This window comes from Cervus elaphus, chromosome 9 (assembly GCF_910594005.1).
Source record: "Cervus elaphus chromosome 9, mCerEla1.1, whole genome shotgun sequence".
Lineage (NCBI taxonomy): Eukaryota > Metazoa > Chordata > Mammalia > Artiodactyla > Cervidae > Cervus > Cervus elaphus.
This window is the reverse complement of record NC_057823.1, coordinates 28,124,653-28,144,287: the sequence shown is the minus strand read 5'-3', so window position 1 is coordinate 28,144,287 and position 19,635 is coordinate 28,124,653. Positions and strand designations below refer to the sequence as shown.

At 43.4% G+C, this 19,635-nt stretch overlaps 1 protein-coding gene across 2 annotated transcripts in view; it reads left to right on the top strand.

Moving 5' to 3' along the window:
* The first annotated feature begins 17,649 nt into the window (after positions 1 to 17,649).
* The window catches only part of SLC12A2 (solute carrier family 12 member 2), a 102,353-nt gene continuing 100,367 nt past the window's right edge, over positions 17,650 to 19,635 (top strand). For both annotated transcript variants that reach the window (XM_043912197.1, XM_043912196.1), the window contains exon 1: positions 17,650 to 18,508. In XM_043912197.1, coding sequence (XP_043768132.1) covers positions 17,786 to 18,508 — 723 coding nt within the window. In that variant the 5' untranslated portion in view covers positions 17,650 to 17,785. The remainder of the gene's footprint in view (positions 18,509 to 19,635) is intronic.

The following is a 19,635-nucleotide window of genomic DNA, read 5'->3' as shown; positions in this document are numbered from 1 at the left end:
TGCTTGTCAGTGGTGAGGAGTCAGCCTTTGGACAGGAGTCTGCCCTCCCTGCCAGTTGCTGGATTCCAAAATAAAGAAAACTTTCCTTTCCACCAACCTTGCCTCTTTATTGCCTTTCGAAAAGCAAGCAGCCAGACTCCACTTCTGATTACAGGGATAGGTGACTGATAATAAGCTCCTGGATCCATCATTAGAGTTTCTATTAAATGTTCTATAGAATTAACTTATTTCATGCCAGTTTGAGTTGACAGTCTATTGCTTGAAACCAAAACTGCTTCCCCCCAATATAATATGCAGTTAACATTTTTGCAACATCAGAACCATATTTTGAAGTCATGGAATAGATGACTCCCCTCCTCTGACTTCCAATCATGGTTTTAAAATCTTTTTGTGTGTGAAACAGAACAGCCTTATTGCTGATTGTAGAAAGTTTTAGTGCTCTGGATAGAGGATCTGATCAGTCATAATAACATTCCCTTGAGCCAAAGCCTAATTCAGAGCAATGCCCTGCTACTGCTGCTAAGTCACGTCAGTCGTGTCCGACTCTGTGCGACCCCATAGACGGCAGCCCACCAGGCTCCCCCGTCCCCAGGATTCTCCAGGCAAGAATACTGGAGTGGGTTGCCATTTCCTTCTCCAATGCATGAAAGTGAAAAATGAAAGTGAAGTCGCTCAGTCGTGTCCGACTCCATGGACTGCAACCTACCAGGCACCTCCGTCCATGGGATTTTCCAGGCAAGAGTACTGGAGTGGGGTGTCATTGCCTTCTCCGGAGCAATGCCCTAACTCTCTTCAAATCCATAAAGGCTGGAAAAGGTGAGGAAGCTGCTGCAGGAAAAAAGTTTGAAGCTAGCAGAGGTTGGTTCATGGGGTTTAAACTTAGAAGCTGTCTCCATAACATCAAAGTGCAAGGTGAAGCAACCAGTGCAGGTGTATTAACAGAAGCTACAGTATGTTAACCAGAAGATCTAGCTAAGATAATGACACTTGGCTACACTACACAACAGATTTTCATTGCAGAAGATGCCAGCTAGGACTCTTATAGCTAGAGAGGGGACGTCAATACCTGACTTCAAAGTTTCAGAGGATAGGCTGACTGCTGCCAGCGCCTAATATGTGACCTAAGTGGAAGCCAGGGCTCATTGACCATCCTGAAAACCCTAGGGCCTCTAAGAATAGGAAAATATTTGTAACACATAACAGACAAAAAGTTAATTTCTTTAACATAGTTAGTTTTACAAATCACTAATGAAATCAAGCATGATCATATGGGGACTGCCTGGACACAAAAGCCTTCCCTTTTTCCTCTTTTTCTCATTTATAGGAAAAAAGATCTGAACTGACTGTGGCTCAGATCATGAATTCCTTACTGCAAAATTCAGACTCAAAGAAAGTAGAAAAAACCACTAGGCTGTTCAGACATGACCTAAATCAAATCCCTTACGATTATACATTGGAAATTACAAATAGATTCAAGGGATTAGATCTGATAGAGAGATTTGTAACACTGTATAGGAGGTGGTGAGCAAAACCACCCCCAAGAAAAAGAAATGCACAAAGGCAAAATGGCTGTCTGAGGAGGCCTTACAAAAGCTGAGGGAAGAAGAGAAGTGAAAGGCAAAGGAGAAAAGGAAAGATATACTCATCTGAAAGCAAAGTTCCAAAGAATAGCAAGGAGAGAATAGAAAGCCTTCCTAAGGGAACAATAAAAAGAAATAGAAAACAATAGAGTGGGAGAGACTAGAGATCTCTTCAAGAAAATTAGAGATACCAAGGGAAGATTTACTGCAAAGATGGGCACAATAAAAGACAGAAATGGTATGGACCTAACAGAAGCAGAAGATACTAAGAAGAGGTGGCAAGAATACAGAGAAGAACTGTATGAAAAAGATCTTCACGACCCAGATAACCACCTGGAGCCAGACATCCTGGAATCAGGATGTCAAGTGGGCCTTAGGAAGCATCACTATGAACAAACCTAGTGGAGGTGATGGAAATCCAGCTGAGTTACTTCAGATTCTAAGATGATGCTGTGAAAGTGCTACACTCAATATCGCAGCAAATTTGGAAAACTCAGCAGTGGGCACAGGACTGGAAAAGTTCAGTTTTCCAGTCCCAAAGCATGCTCAAACTACCACACAATTGCGCTCATTTCACATGCTAGCAAGGTCATGCTCAAAATCCTTCAAGCTAGGTTTCAATGGAAGCTTCAGAGGCAGCTGCGCGGTACTGAAGTGGCAGCTATGCGGCGCTGGAGCTGCTATGAGGAGATACCCTACATCCAAGGTCAAAGGAGAAGCCCCAGCAAGATGATAGAAGGGGCGAATTCGCGTTTAGAATCACACCCCATTCCCACCAGAGATGCTCAGAGGGCTCAAACAAATCTTGTGCACACCAGAGACCCTACAGACACTGAGGCAGACTGCATTTGAGTGTCTCCTGTGGAGGTACGGGTCAGCAGTGGACTGCCGCAGGGCCAGGAGCTCTGGTTGCGGCAGACTTGAGTATGACATACGCCCTTTTTGAGGTCGCCATTAACCCCACCACAGAACTGCCAGAACTTACACAGGACTGGGAAATAGACTCTTGGAGGGCACAAGCAGAGGCTTGTGTGCACCAGGACCCAGGAGAAAGGGACAGTGACCCCACAAGGGACTGACCCAGACTTGCCTGGGAGTGTCCAGGCGCCTCCAGTGGAGGTGTGGGTCAGCGGCGGCCCGCGGCAGGGCTGGGGGTGCTGAATGTAGCAGTACATGCATGGGGCCTTTTGAAGGAGGCAGCCATTATCTTCACTACCTCCACCATAGTTATGACCTTCCCTGGTGGCTCAGACGGTAAAGTGTCTGTCTACCATGCAGGAGACCCGGATTTGATCCTTGGGTTGGGAAGATCCCCTGGAGAAGGAAATGGCAGCCCACTCCAGTACTCTTGCCTGGAAAATCCCATGGATGGAGGAGCCTGGTGGGCTACAGTCCATGGGGTCGCAAAGAGTCGGACATGACTGAGCGACTCCACCACCACCAAGTAACAGGGAGGGAACAAAACTTCACCCATCAACAGAATATTGGATTGAAGATTTACTGAGCATGGCCCAGCCCATCAGAACAAGACCCAGTTTCCCCCTCAGTCAGTCTCCCCCATCAGGAAGCTTTCATAAGCCTCTTAGCCTTCTCCATCAGAGGGCAGACAGACTAAAAACCTCAATCACAGAAAACTAACCAATCTGATCCCATGGACCACAGCTTTGTCTAACTCAATGAAACTATGAGCCATGCCATGTAGGGCCACCCAAGACGGACTGGTCATGGTGGAGAGTTCTGACAAAATGTGGTCCACTGGAGAAGGGAATGGCAAACTACTTCAGTATTCTTGTCTTGAGAACCCCATGAGCAGTATGAAAAGACAAAAAGATATGGCACTGAAAGATGAACACCCCAGGTTGGGAGGTGCCCAATATGCTACTGGAGATCAGTGGAGAAATAACTCCAGAAAGAATGAAGAGACGGAGCCAAAGCAAAAACAACACCCAGTTGTGGATGTGACTGGTAATAGAAGCAAAGTTGGATGCTGTAAAGAGCAATATTGCATAGGAACCTGGAATGTTAGGTCCATGAATCAAGGCAAATTGGAAGTGGTCAAACAGGAGATGGCAAGAGTGAACATCGACATTTTAGGAATCAGTGAACTAAAATGGACTGGAATGGATGAATTTACCTCAGATGACCATTATATCTACTACTGTGGGCAAGAATCCCTTAGAAGAAATTGAGTAACCATCATAGTCAGCGAAAGAGTCTGAAATGCAGTACTTGGATGCAATCTCAAAAACAACAGAATGATCTCTGTTCATTTCCAAGGCAAACCATTCAATATCACAGTAATCCAAGTCTATGCCCCAACCAGTAACACTGAAGAAGCTAAAGTTGAACGATTCTATGAAAACTTACAAGACGTTCTAGAATTAACACCCCAAAAAGATGTTCTTTTCATTATAGGGGACTGGAATGCAAAAGTAGGAAGTCAAGAAACACCTGGAATAACAGGCAAATTTGGCCTTGGAGTACAGAATGAAGCAGGGCAAAGGCTAATCGAGTTTTGCCAAGAGAATGCACTGGTCATAGCTCATCTCATGGACTGCAGCACACCAGGCTTCCCTGTCCATCACCAGTTTCCAGAGTTTACTCAAACTCACATTCATTGAGACGGTGATGCCATCCAACCATCTCATCCTCTGTCATCCCCTTCTACTCCCACCTTCAGTCTTCTCTAGCATCAGGGTCTTTTCTAATGAGTCAGTTTTACTCATCAGGTGGCCAAAGTATTGGAGTTTCAGCTTCAGTATCAGTCCTTCCAATGACTATTCAGGATGGACTGGTTGGATCTCCTTGCAGTCCAAGGACTCTCAAGAGTCTTCTCCAACACCACAGTTCAAAAGCATCAATTCTTTGGTGCTCAGCTTTCTTCCAACTCTCACATCCATACATGACTACTAGAAAAGCCATAGCTTTAACTAGACGGATCTTTATTGGTAAAGTAATGTCTCTGCTTTTTAACATGCTATCTCGGTTGGTTATAGCTTTTCTTCCAAGGGGCAAGCATCTTTTAATTTCATGGTTGTAGTCACCATCTGTCTGTAGTCACAGATGTAGTCACATCTGTAGTCACAATCAGTCACAGTGATTTTGGAGCCCCCAAAAACAGTCTCTCACTGTTTCCATTGTTCCCCCATCTATTTGCCATGAAGTGATGGGACCTGATGCCATGATCTTAGTTTTCTGAATGTTGAGTTTTGAGCCAACTTTTTCACTCTCCTCTTTCACTTTCATTAAAAGACTCTTCTTCTTTGAAGTTCTTCGCTTTCTGCCATAAGTGTGGTATCATCTGCATATCTGAGGTTATTGATATTTCTCCCAGCAATCTTGATTCCAGCTTGTGCTTCATCCAGTCCAGCATTTCTCATGACGTACTCTGCATATACAAACAAAGCTAGTGGAGGTGATGGAATTCCAGCTGAGCTCTTTCAAATCCTAAAAGATGATGCTGTGAAAGTGTTGCACTTAATATGCCAGCAAATTTGGAAAACTCAGCACTGGCCACAGGATTAGAAAAGGTCAGTTTTCATTCCAATCCCAAAGACAGGCAATGCCAAAGAATGCTCAAACTACTGCACAATTGCACTCATCTCACACGCTAGGAAAGTAATGCTCAAAATTCTCCAAGCCAGGCTTCAACAGTACATGAATCGTGAATTTCCAGATGCTCAAGCTGAATTTAGAAAAGGTAGAGGAACCAGAGATCAATTGCCAACATCCGCTGGATCACTGAAAAAGCGAGACAGTTCCAGAAAAACATCTACTTCTGCTTTATTGACTATGCTAAAGCCTTTGACTGTGTGGATCACAACAAACTGTGGAAAATTCTTCAAGAGATGAGAATAACAAACCACCTGACCCGCCTCCTGAGAAATCTGTATGCAGGTCAAGAAGCAACAGTTAGAACTCTGCACGGAACAACAGATTGGTTCCAAATCGGGAAAGGAGTACTTAATAAACCTTTCTCTGCTCCAAATGAAAACGTTCCCATTTTTTGGCCTCACAGTGCATTGGGCACAGGAACTTGTGCTCAGCAATACTAAGAGAAAAAAAAAAAAAATGCAGCTATCTAATACAAAAACAGGCAAAGGATATTAACAGGCAGTTGAAAGAAAAACAAACAGGATCATGTGCTTAACTTCACTCATAATTAAGTAAATGCACACCAAAACAAATTATGCTTTTCGATGACCAGAAAAGCAAGCATAAATTATTCTGCTAATGCACAAGGCTGGCAAATAACAGGTGATGGAAACGTAAATTGATACAACATTTGGAGGGCAATTTTGCAACATCTATCAGAATTTAAAATGCTTGTACACTGTGAAGTGTAAGTCTACAGCTAAGATTTCATCCAGTGAGCAAATTCTCAAAAATTACAAAGCATATGTTTCCATATGTTTACTGATCCATCACTGGTAATAATAAAAACCTGGGGACTTCCCTGGTGGTCCAGAGGTTAACACTCTGTGCTTTCAACTCAGGGGGCTCCAGTTCAATCACTGGTCAGGGAACTAAGATTCCTCATGCCACACAGCATGGCCAAAAGAAAAAGAAACCCTGCACATGACCTAAATACCCATCCATTAGTCTGCCTGGTTAAATACATTATTATATACCCAATCAGTTCAACATTATTTAGTACTGCAAATTAAGAATTATATAATACGTGCTGTTAAAAGAATGGAATCATGCATGCTGTTAAATAAATAAAGTGAACAAAAACAAAGAACACCATGTGCATTATCATCCATATATATAAGGAGAAATATATTCAAACATTTTCCCAGGAAGCATACAAAAGAAACTGTTAATTAGGCAGTCAGTTAAGGCAGAACTTTAGGGAGAGGAATTGGTAGAGACTTCTTCATTTTATGACTTTTGCTTAATTTAAACTTTTATTTTACCATATATATTAACCTACATTATAGATTTATGCTATATTATATAGTGTATTTGATATTTATTTATACATTATATTATACATTACATGAATTTATCATTGATAAATTATATATTGTATATTAATACTAGATAATTTATAATACAATAAATATTTTATATAACATATTATCCATATTGAGATACCTTTCAAAATCATGACTGAGAAAGGATGGGTTTCCATCCTTTCTAGATGGTATTTTAAAATTTATTTTATAGTAAAATACAATACCATAATCAGCTTGTTTTCGTCTCTCAAGAAACTTTTAGCAAACATATGAAGATATGATAAAGAATCTTAAAAATAATACCATTCTTTGTACAAGAACTTGGAAAACAGTCTGCCATTTATGGTTTGTCACCATCTACTGAAGATGAAGGACACACCCTTTGAATGAGCAATAGTCTCCTAAATACAGACTCTACAGAAATATATACACATATTCACCAAAACACATGTACTAAGATGTTCACAAGAAAAATGTTCCCAATAGCAAAAACAGAAACTGACCTAGAAACCACCAAAATATTCATTAACAGTGGAATGGCTACATCAGTTGTGATAAAGCCATTTAAGGCAAAGCTGTAATGTTGTGAAAATAAATGCACCACAACCCATCAGCAAGGATCAACTGTACAAACAAAGGATGAAAAGGGCTGAGATACAAAAGCAACATGCAGTGTGACTCCATTTATACTATGCTTAGGGTGTACACAGACAGGAAAACCAAGGAAGCCGTCTGGGAGCGGGACAGAAGGCTTGTAAGCTGGAAGGGGCACACTTGGGGGCTTCTGGAGACCTGACAGTGTTGTGTGACCTAGACTGTGATTTATACAGATATTTGCTTTGTCATCTTTATCAAAACTTACACATGTGCTTAAATGCTTCCCCATATCTATGTTATATACCATAATACAAACTACAAAAATTAAACAAAGCACCTGATAGCATTCTGCGTCAAAGCCATAGTTTACACAAACCAATATTCTATCTATGATACCAAAGGGTATATTATGCTAGTTTCCAAGGAGTCATCTTTTGGGCTAGCAGGATGAGTTCTAAGATTTGGGCATTTGTAACCCCAAAATAAAGTACAGAGAAACAGGATATCAAACTGTGTCCAAACCATATAGTAAAAATCAGCTCCAGTACTGAGTATATTTAGAATAAATGAGAAGATGGAACTTCAGACCATTTTTCATTGTTAGATCTTTAATAGTTATTCCTATCTATACAGACCATTACTTTTCAAGAATATAGTATTTCTTGAAGAATTTACTACATAAATTTCAAGTCCTCTTAAATAATACTATTAATATATTCTTCCTATCATCATCGCTCATATCTACCTACCCTGCAAAAAAGGAATCTGACAGCTGAACAAAAGAAGTATATGAGGCATGTCAAGAGGCTTAAAGTCATCTAACTGAAAGAAAATCTCTTTTCTACTTAAGCTCCACATTCAAACACCTGTTGGTGGTGATGGTGAAGGAAGAGGAAGATAAGCTTTGAATTGCTATGGTACACACAGACACACACACACACACAATCTCACACACACCACCATTTTCTATGGGGAACCCCCGCACAAAATGTTAGTGGTATATTTCATTTTCACTTAATATTTGTTGGTACATTTTCAGTTCCATGTTCAACATAATTACTATTCTAATAGGGTGTTTTACAAGCCTGCAAAATGCAGATTTCTACCCACTGGCAGGACTCGTCATCACAGGGAATTCCAGCTCCATGGGTTTTTAGCTGACCACATCGATTGCCCAGTAAATGGTGACATTTTCTAACCTCCTATGCAGAGCCAAGTGTCTAAATTTTGGCCAATAAGATGCAAACATGTGAGTATGTGTGTATTAGTGTGTGTGTGTGTTTAAGGAAGTTGCTTGTTTTCCACTCTCTTGTTCTCTCTTCACACTGAATAGAAAAAAGCAAGAGAAGAAGTAACTGCCTCTGACCCAGAGATGACAGTTCCTGATGAGAATGGCAGAGCTACCTGATCATCTTGAGACACATTTCTGGACTGTTGTCTGAGTAAAAGCTAAATGTTTATCTTATTTCTGCACTGTAATTTGAGGATACTGTTAAAGTAGATTTTAATATAAAAGCCAAAATAAATTATTTGTAGTGGTGCAGGGTAAAGCATCTGCCTACAGTGTAGGAGACAAAGGTTCAATCCCTGGGTTGGGAAGATCCCCTGGAGAAGGGCATGGCACCCCACTCCCATATTCTTGCCAGGAGAATTCCATGGACAGAGGAGCCTGGTGGGCTACAGTCCATGGCGTTACAAGAGTTGGACACACCTGAGCCTGCACAGGCTAAATGAATATGAATTTCACTTTAGACACATCTGGCAACATGCTAACTGGTAAGAATAACAAAAATTAGGCAGTATAAATTAAATCACTGCCTTATATCAAACAAAAATAAATGTGATAAGGAGAGCAAACATAAAACTTTAACCTGAAACATATTTACATATTAATTTTATGTACATGGTCTGGTAATGGCAAGTTTCTCTCTAAGTGTTATAAAAAAGGTAAAAATCACAGAGGAAGAAATTGAGATACTTAACTCCAGCCAATTTTAAAAATAATTCCACGTCAACACTAGGTTGAACAAAACTACAATGCAACTGATAAACTGAAGAGAACCAAGTTAGTTTAAGGTATGTGTCTGTGATATCTAAAAACTCCTAAAATCGGTAAGTAAAAGACATTGGGAAAATGGCAAGGAACATTGTATTAATACTGATTCTTGTTTGCAAGCCATGGGAACCAACACTGGTTAACTTAAAAGAGTTCATTACTGGGAGGACATAGGAAAACTAAAAGGAAAGAGAATTGGATGCAGAAAGGACAAGAGAAGCAGTTCCAGAGGAACTACAACAGTCTTCTCTGAGTGCTATCACTGGAATAAAAGGACAGCTCCCTGGAGACATTTTGAGATGGAAGATGATGGTTTCCTGGTGACTGCTTTCAGGAGATAACGCCTGAAAGGAAATGAGGTGAGATTGGGCAGAGGGAGAAGCCAACTCAAGCTGCGGATGCAGCTGAAGCCTCAGCCAACCCCACGGGGTGCCCCTGAGAGGAGCCCCAAGGAGAGGCAAGGGCCTTTGTTTGGCCCTTTCCTCCAGTCCAGCCTCGGGCTGTCCACAGGTAAGGCAGTTGTGTATAGTTAAGGAGGCAGTGACGTACGAGCAGCTACTAGACACAGCAGCGGACTTATTTTCTGACTTTGCACCACACCACACAAAATTCAAAACTCTTAGAAGAAACAGACTGGCACACTTGGTCATGTGCTCACAGTTTGACTGGAGCAGTCAAGGTCCTCTAATACTCTGCCCTTCTAAAACTGCACAGAGAGGCCACACAACCCCCCACCAAAAAAGCCATTTGTACGCTCTTACCAAAACAAGGCAGAGTGGAAGACAGACTCCCAGGATACAGCCACCGTCTGTTATAGATATCAATGGGCAATTCAGGAATAATGATATATAAATGACTGGTAGGTTTTAAAAAGTTCACCCTCACTAGCAACTGATGATCTGAAAATTAAGCCTTGCAAATGACAGTGATAGGGCTTCCCAGGTGGCTTTATTCGTAAAGAACCTGCCGGCCAATGCAGAAGACATGAGAGATGCAGGTTCGATTCCTGGGTTGGGAAGATCCACTGCAAGAGGGCATGGCAACCTACTCCAGTATTCTTGCCTGGAGAATTCCACGGACAGAGGAGCCTGGCAGGCTATAGTCCATGGGGTCACAGAGTTGGACACCACTGAAGCAACTTAGCACAACGAGAGTGACAAAGATTAAAAAGGAGCTTTCTCAGAATTTCTAAGGGTGGTGGGAGACAGGCATTCAAATACAATGCTAACAGAAGAATAAAACTGTATAACCTTCCTGAAAATCAATTTTGCAATGGATGCCAAAAATTTTTAAAAATGCATCTATTCTGCAATTGCACTTCTAGGAATTTAGCCTAAGGAAATAACCAATTATAAAAAAAGTTAAATGCACAAAAAGATATTTAATGCAGCACTGCTTGCTATATGTATGAAGGAAGTAAACTAAACATTTAGAATAGGTTGTAGAGTCAGTAAATTATGGAAAATCCAAATGATGCAATATGATGAAGCCATTAGGAATCAATTGGTTGTGAGATAATTATATATACAGAGAGATGGTCAGGTTATGGTAAGTTTTAAAAATTACAAAACAAAATACATAATAAATCTTCTTGTAGTATCAAAAACCAAAAGGTAAATGCTATTTTAGTGTGATGGCATTACAGATATTATTTCCCAAATCTGTAACAGAAAAAGACAGCTTACATGACACTCAAAAATTATTTAAAAGCCTCTCAAAATCAAAACAAAAAGCAAAATTTAAAAACTGAAGTAGGACACACCCTCCAAAAAAGATACAATTGAAAAGTTTAGCCTTGGAACCATTTTTTAAATTTCAATAAAACATTAAATGTTTCAAATATTTAATGTTTATACATATTAGGACTTACAATGTATCAGGCACTGTCCTATAAACCTTCTAGATAGTCATTCACATAATCCTCATAACTCTATGAGTTAGGTACCATTATTATCCATATTTTACAGATGAAGAAACTGAGGCACACACATCCCACTAGCTACAGGACTAGCAACTAGTGAAGATGAGACTCAAATCCAGGTAGTCTGACTATGGAGACCATTATTGTAATCACTTGGCTATTTTGTAAAAGTATTTACTTGAGAAATTTTAATATTTGATAGCAATCTTGTACTCTTTTGCAAATGTTCACTGCCTGAAGCATTCGAGGTAAATCACTGCAGACAAACAGCTTTTCAACAGAAAATCTGAGTGAAGGTGATGTCCTTGATTAGTTTTATGACAAACACATGTGTAGATGGACATAAGGAAGGAGAAAAGACAGATTACGTTTATTTTAAATGAACTTATCAGGAATTTACTGTTTGGATAAGAAAAACATAAAAGATTTCAATTCAATAAAATCTTGGGCTACCTTTTTTGAAAGATATAATTTACAAATACTAATTTAAATGTTATTGAGATAAAAAGCACAGTCAGATTTTGATTGATGTTTAACTCTATCACTGCCTTTAAGATCTTAATATATATTTGGACTTCCCTGGTGGTCCAGTGGATCAGGGATCTGCATGCCAATGCAGGGGAAACAGGTTAGATCCCTGCTTTGAGAAGGTATCACATGCCTTGAGGCAACTAAGCTCGTGTGCCGTAACTACTGAATGCACGTCCTGCAACTACTGAAGCCCACGTGTCCAAAGCCAATGCTCCGCAGCAAGACAAGCCACTGACACGAGAGGTCAATCACCACAATGAAGAGAAGCCGCCTCTCGCTGCAGCTAGAGAAAGCCCGCGCAGCAATGAAGACACAGTACAGCCAAAAATAAATAAATACAATTTTTAAAAAAATTCTATATTTTTAAAAAAGAACATCATTGGACTTACATAAGAAAATTGTAACACAGCATGCACAAGCTTCTCTAGGAAGCCTTTTTCCATAATAATCACTTTATTTCTCAAGAAAAATACTATTGACCTAATCTGTATGTTGATTGCTAGCTAGTAAAAAAGGGAAATCATAACCAGGCAAAATGTGAACACAACTAGCTAAAACTCACTCTTAAAAAAAAAGAAAAAAGATAAATAAAACGGTGACTTTAAAGGCTCTACATGGTTTTATACCTTACATCTTCTGTTGCTGTAAGATATGAAGAGTTGTAGGTCTAACATAATTTTTATCTCCTTCCAGGACATTTTAGCAGTTGTGAAATGAGAGGCTTGGAACAACATCCTAAGTTCCTTCTAGTCCTAAAATTCGAAGTACATTCAATATACAGTTCTAAAGACATTTATACATACCTTGGCCAGACTGACTTGCTGGTGAAAGGGGAAGATGAACAAAATGCCTTGGTTATTCCTCCATCATGGTCCTTACAACGAGTTTGTTCTCAGTTAGTCTCTAAATTGACAACCAGTATATCTCATAAATGTTTGCGAACAGCAAACTACAGAAGACCTCTCCTGACAATGTCTCTACATGTTTCACATGCATACTTTGATTCTATCTCCTGGAGGCCTTGCTCCCTCTCTCATCACCCCCTCATCATGTTGGCTAACACGTCACTAAATTCAATGTATAATTCACCTTTAACCTTTCTCCACCTCATGGCCCATTTAACACAGCTGATCCTACTTTGAAAATCCGGTTTTCTTTTCATGTCTTAGGTCACTTCTCCTTTAAGTTAGTCATCAAATGTTGGAATCACACAAGTCTGGGCCTTGGGCCTTCTTTTAAACTTTATATCTATGCTGTTTTATATGGAAGGCACTAGGCCATGCGACTATTTAATAAACTAAAGTTAATAAAACAAAAAATTCAATTCTTTAGTTGCCCGAGGCATTTCAAGGGCTCAAAAACCACAAGTGGCTCATTGTATTGGGAGACACTGAAATAGAATGTTTCTGATATTCTATCACACAGTGTTGCTCTATACCATCTCCCTGAGTGGCTGTATTTATGCCCATGTTGTCAGTTACTATCATCTATTTGCAGAAAAATCTTCACATTTATACTCTTGTACAAACTTCTTTTTTGAGCAAAAGACCAACGTGGCCAAACACTTCCTTAATTTTCCACTTGGATATCTCAAAGCCCAAAATGCCCCAGACCAGATTTCTCAAGTTCATCTTCAAACCTAGCTTTAGAATGTTCTTCCTAATGTCACTGCCATCTAATTCCAGGTGAACTAGTTTGAAAACTCAAGCTATCCTCTATTTTTCCTCATTCCTTCAATCCATTTCCAAGTCCTCTGCATTATCTCTTAAGTACCATATCTCTCAAAATTTCCCCCTTCCTCGTTTTTCTGCACCCCTCCATAGTCCTTACTCCTATAGCTTGACTAGTGGAGACATTTCCCTGAATTTAAATCTTGACTGAGTGACCTCAGGCAAATTTCTTAAACTCCTCCTTAACCAAGTTCTTCATCTGTAAAAATACGGATAATACTATGATATTCTTCATAGTGTTGTTGTAAGGATTGAATAAGATTATGAATGTAGATCTTAGCATAGTATACAGGACATAAATTGTATCCTGTCTTTCCATACTTACTCTTGCTCCTCTCCAATCTTCTGCCCACAATATAACTAGAGAGACTTTTAGTAAATGTAAACCTGATCATTTGCCCCCTCAATCTCCCTGGAAATCCAGTTGATAGGTTTTATAGGTCTTTTGGAATAGACCTCTTTTATCACACTTGTCCCTTAATCCCTTTGCTTTGACCAAAGTGGTCATATTCATTCCAAGAAGGCTTTTGCTCATGATATTTCCCTTTTCTGAAACCGCCATGAAAGTTAAAATTTTATTCTAATCATCCTTCAGACCTCACTGAACAGCCACTCCTACTTAAGTTTGATCCCTCTCTTTTGCATTCTCATTATACCATATTTCTCTCTGTCCCAAAACTTCTCAGTTTGCAATCACACATTTATATGAGTGGCTACTATTTATTATTACTATACATTTCTTTGTTTGCTTCATCAGACATGTTATATTGAACTTCTGATATCCTCCAACTCAAGTCTGCTACATTCACCATCTTCTTCATCTCAGAAAATCGCAACACCATTTTTCTAGTTGCTCAGGCCAAAAGTCTTGAACTCTCTTCACTACTTCATATCCATCAGTATATTCTATTGCCTCCACACAGTCTGACCCCTTTCCTCCCATTCCCACTGCTCCACACAGTGGCCAAAACCACAATATAACTTCCTGGATTGTAGCAATATCTCTTAACATTCGCCTACTGCTCAGTCACTCAGTTGTGTCCAGCTCTTTGCGACCCCTATGGACTGTATAACCCGCCAGGCTCCTCTGTCCATGGGATTCTCCAAGCAAGAATACTGGAGTGGGTTGCCATTTCCTCCTCCAGGGGATCTTCCTGACCCAGGGATCAAACTCAACTCTCTCACATCTCCTGCATAGGCAGGTGGGGTTTTTACCACTAGTGCCACCCACACGTGACCATATTGAAGATACTGCGTTAAGGAGGTGATTAATGTTAAAATGAGTCATAAGGGTGGAGCTCTGCTCAGATAGAAATGGTGCCCTATAGAAGAAGCAACACCAGAGTTCTCTTCCTCTTCCTATGTCTTCACTGAGGTCATAGTGAAAAGGCAGCCCAAACTAACATACCATTCCACTCAAAGTTAAAGTCAAAGAGGTGCTATACAATCCGGTCTTCATGTCCCCAATCCCTAAACTCTGATTTAAATCTCCTTTGATTCTCCTTAACCCTTAAATGGCTTCAGCCACATCCACCTACATGCAATTCCATCAACACTTTGGGCATGCTTTCACCTTCCAACCTTTGCTTCTCCTCTGCCTGGAACACTCTTCTCAAATGTTTGCATCGTTCATCTCCACAGGCAAATGTCACCTTCTCACTGGTGCCATCCTATGAAAAATTTGGTACTCATCTTACACACATATCCTACCCCCTATTTCAGTTCAGTTCACTTGCTCAGCCGTGTCTTGACTCTTTGCAACCCCATGGACTGCAGCATGCCAGGCTTCCCTGTCCATCACCAACTCCCAGAACTTGCTCAAACTCATGTCCGTTGAGTTAATGATGCCATCCAACCATTTCATCCTCTGTCAGTGGTCCCCTTCTCCTTCTGCCTTCAATCTTTCCCAGCATCAGGGTCTTTTCCAGTGAGTAAATTCTTCACATCAGGAGGCCAACTTATTGGAGTTTCTGCTTCAGCATCATAGTAGTATCATAGTAAGCACATAGTAGGTGCTTACTATTTGCTTAAATCAATGAATGCTGAATTCCCATAGCCACCAAATTAGCTCTTTAGCTAAAAGGTACCACAAACACCAGCTACTAAGGCAGCAATCCTGTTGTGGAAACTGTACTGGCACTTGATTGCTCTGGCCTCTGCTAATTTTCTGGTCTTCCCTTGTGGCTCAACTGGTAAAGAATCTGCCTGCAATGTGGGAGACCTGGGTTCAATCCCTGGGTTGTGAAGATCCTCTGGAGAAGGGAAAGGCTACTCACTCCAGTATTCTGGCCTGGAGAATTCCATGAACTATACAGTCCATGGAGTCGCAAAGAGTTGGACACAACTGAGGGATTTTCAGCTTCACTTTCACATAGGTGGCACTAGTGGTAAAGAACCTGCCTGCCAATCCAAGACATAAGAGGCACAGGTTCGAGCCCTGGGTCAGGAAGATCCCCTGGAGAAGACATGGCAATCCACTCCAGTATTCTTGCCTGGAGAATCCCACGGACAGAAGAGCCTGATGTGTTACAGTCCATAGAGTTACAAAGAGTTGGACCTGAAGTTTTCTGCCAATATAACTAAAGCTCATGAGGGATTTAAATTGTGGCTACATGATCCAAGAGTGGTTCCTTCCTCTCTTCCATCTTCACGATAAAGATAATAAACTAAGATGAAAAGTAAATGTCAAATAAAATCATTGATAGGACAATTTTTTGAAAATTGCCTGGTTGCAGCCTTCTTCACAGTATTTCCAAATAGTTCCACAAACTCTGTCTCTCTGATCATGCTTCCAGGATTCAGCAAAGAATGCTTTTTATCTACATAAATAAAATTTTAAATGACATAAAGACACATGAGGAAGAAGTCATTCATGGTTATCTGTTTTTATGTAGGGCTGTGGATAGAATTCATGTTAAAAATGGATTCTCTCTACTGCTAAGAAAGTTATAAAGTTCCCCTACTTTTGACAGAAGAAAAAAATAGGCCTGGACAGGAGAGAGGTACCTTTCTATTTTACTTGAAATAGAATTCTTCATAACCCAAAGCACGTCGAAACTTCCAGGCGAGTGCTCCCGTTAGTTTTTGCTCTCAGTATGTTCATTAAAAAAAAAAACAAAAACTTCAAGTTAAAAATCGTCTTGAAACAATCAGTTATCACAACTAGGCTATCAACTATCACAACAATAAGTTATCACGACGGAGACGAGGCTCCGTTCCCGTCTTGAAACATCACAGCTTTTAAAATGAAGGTGTCATCGTAAGAGTGAACACACCCACTGCATCACCACAGGAATTAGTAACCGATTATGCAAATTAACGCTGCCTGGGGGTAAACGCCTCAAAGACCGTACAGAGGAAATCCTTCCTCCCCCTAGGCTCAGGCCTGGAGTGAGTGAGGGGAGTGGCGGCGGGCCAGATCTCCACGCAGGCCTCGCCCCCGGCACATTTTGCCTAAAACTCCGGAAGCACCTGCGGGATGGACGAGAAAACCGGCCGCATCACCCGCAGGCGCGCTGGGCGGTCAGCGGCTCCAGCATCGCTTCGGGTACCAAGCGCCGCAGGGTAATCAGCCCAGTAGCCCTGCAGCATCTCGCGAGATCTCGCCTTCTGAGCCCCGTACTGCGAGCTCAGAACTTAAAAAAAAAAAAAAAGGCGAGCGGGCGACAGGCCCCGGAGCCGCCTCCGTGGTGGCAGCTGGCGCCTGAGCATCAGCGATCGGCGTGCGCCGAGGCAGGGCCCGCGCGCCCCTTCTCCAGCCGGCTCGGGCTGGGCGCCGTCCGCAGCTGGTCCGCCGTGGCCTGGGTGCCGGCCCACTGACGCGCGGCCCCAGGGGCGGGGAGAAAGGGAGGAGGCCGGGGGCCAGCTCCTCTCCGCCGTAGAGTGGGGCGGGGGAAGGAGGAGGAGGGCGACGGAAGAGGAGGTAGCCGCGCAGAGATCTTCCCGGCGACGGCGGCGGGCGGCCGCTCCCCGATCGCGCTGCTCGTGCTGCCGGAGGCCCGCCTCGGACTGGCCGGACGCGATTCCTGCGTGGAGCCGCGCAGAAGCCGGGACCGGCCGGGAACCGAGGGAGCCTCTGCCGCGCGCCTCTGCCGGTCCGCGGGTGGGCGGGCTGAGGGGCGGAGGAGCCGGGGGCCCCGCCTCCCGCGTGCTGCAGCCGGAGCCGCCACCGCCGCGGCCCCGCCGAGGCTTTAAACAGCGGGGCCCGCCCCGCGCCCGCCACACTCGCGCGCAGACTCGGCCGCCGGAGGCGTTCGTGCCGGCTCGGGCTAGCGGCGGCGAGCGCGCGGCTGGGAGAGCGACTCCCCCACCTGGCGTTGCGGCCGCTACCACCGCCGGCCGCGGGCGCGGAGGGCGTGCAGCCCGCGAGGTCCCCCAGGCTCTCCGGGTCCGCCGGGGGTCGGGCGGCGATGGAACCGGGGCCCACGGCGCCCTCCTCCGGCGCCCCGAGGCTGTCCGGGGTTGGGGAGACGCCTCCAGCCGCCCCGCTGGCCGCCGCCAGGATGGACCTGCCCGGCACAGCCGTGCCCTCAGTGCCGGAGGATGCTGCGGCTGTGAGCCGTGGCGGCGGTGGGGTCCGCGGGGAGGGCGGCCCGGCGGCCGGCGACGGGCTGGGCAGACCCCTGGGGCCCACCCCGAGCCAGAGCCGCTTCCAGGTGGATCTGGTTTCCGAGAATGCCGGGCGGGCGGCGGCTAGCGCTGGAGCGGGAGGCAAGGAGACCCCCGCGGAAGGGAAAGCCAGCGTCGAAAGCGGGCAGGCTAAGGCCAGCGAGGAAGCCAAGGGCCGCTTCCGCGTGAACTTCGTGGACCCGGCTGCCTCTTCGTCGGCGGACGAGAGCGTGTCGGATGCGGCAGGGATCGGAGGCGACGGGCCCAACGTGAGCTTCCAGAACGGCGGGGACACGGTGCTGAGCGAGGGGAGCAGCCTGCACTCGGGCGGCGGCGGCGGCGGCAGTGGGCACCACCAGCATTACTACTATGACACCCACACCAACACCTACTACCTGCGCACCTTCGGCCACAACACTATGGACGCCGTGCCCAGGATCGACCACTATCGGCACACGGCAGCGCAGCTAGGCGAGAAGCTGCTCCGGCCCAGCCTGGCGGAGCTCCACGATGAGTTGGAGAAGGTGAGCTCTCCCGGCCCTCTCTGCAGCCCTCCCCTCCTCCCCAGCCGCTGGTTCGCGCTGACCGCCGGACACAGCCGCCGGCTCTCCACGCGTAAGGCGGCGGGAATGGACGTGCACGACTCGCTGGCATCTCTGGATTCAGCTGTCAAGGGAGAAATTGCAGAGGAATGTAACTTAATCTCTTGAAAGTTTGCAGCGGGTTAGGCTAGTTACGTGATACAGGAGAGGCTGCTTTTAACAACCTTCCCTATCCAGTTTTATATCTAGTTATGCTTTTTTTTTTCTTACCCATACCCACGCTTTAACAATTACCATCCCTCTGAATGACAGTTGTGCTTTTAGGTCCGGAGAAGGGAATGTGCGGGAGGTTTAGTTGAGGACATCTCTCAGCAGAGAATGGAAAGAACCTGCCATCCGTGTCGTTTTTTAAAGGTTGTGTTGTATGGCTTCTGGAGCCCATTAGAGCTCCCAAGAGTAGGAACGTTAGTGTTTGAAGGGAAAGCCTTAGCAGCGTGTGTTTGTGGTCTCTGAATTATTAAAGCTCAGCTCCTGCAGTCTTGAATATGCAAAGATCATAGAAATCTTAAATCTTGGGACAAGCTGTTCCTGATAATGGCATAAATCCACCTTTTATAATGTAAACCTTTTGGAAGAGGGTCACATCAGAAGGGGGGTGGAGTGGGCAGAGTCTAAAAGAGGGAGACGGAGAGAGAAACAGGAGAATTGTTTTTTCTGTGGAGGATGTCTATCTAAAAAACTACAAGGCCTTCTGGGGTCTTGCGTAAGTAGTTACACTTTGTGAACAGAAAGCCATCCCTATAAACTATTGATTTCTGTAATTCTATTTTTTATGACCCCATAAGACTTTTTATTTCTTCAGGGTACAAAATCGTTCTTTTGAGATAACATTAATGCTTTTGAGATTTGATTCATAATTAACTTTTTTTATAACTTGAATTACTTGGAAGTCTGCCTTTACAAGTGTATAATGACTACATTGATGGAATTTGTGAATGCTAAGAGTTAGTAGTACCATGTAGGTTGATGTGATCATAGTGTCGAAAAGTTGAAATGGAAATACAGAAAGTATGTAATTTCTTTTGGATATGATTATTTGATCTCATACA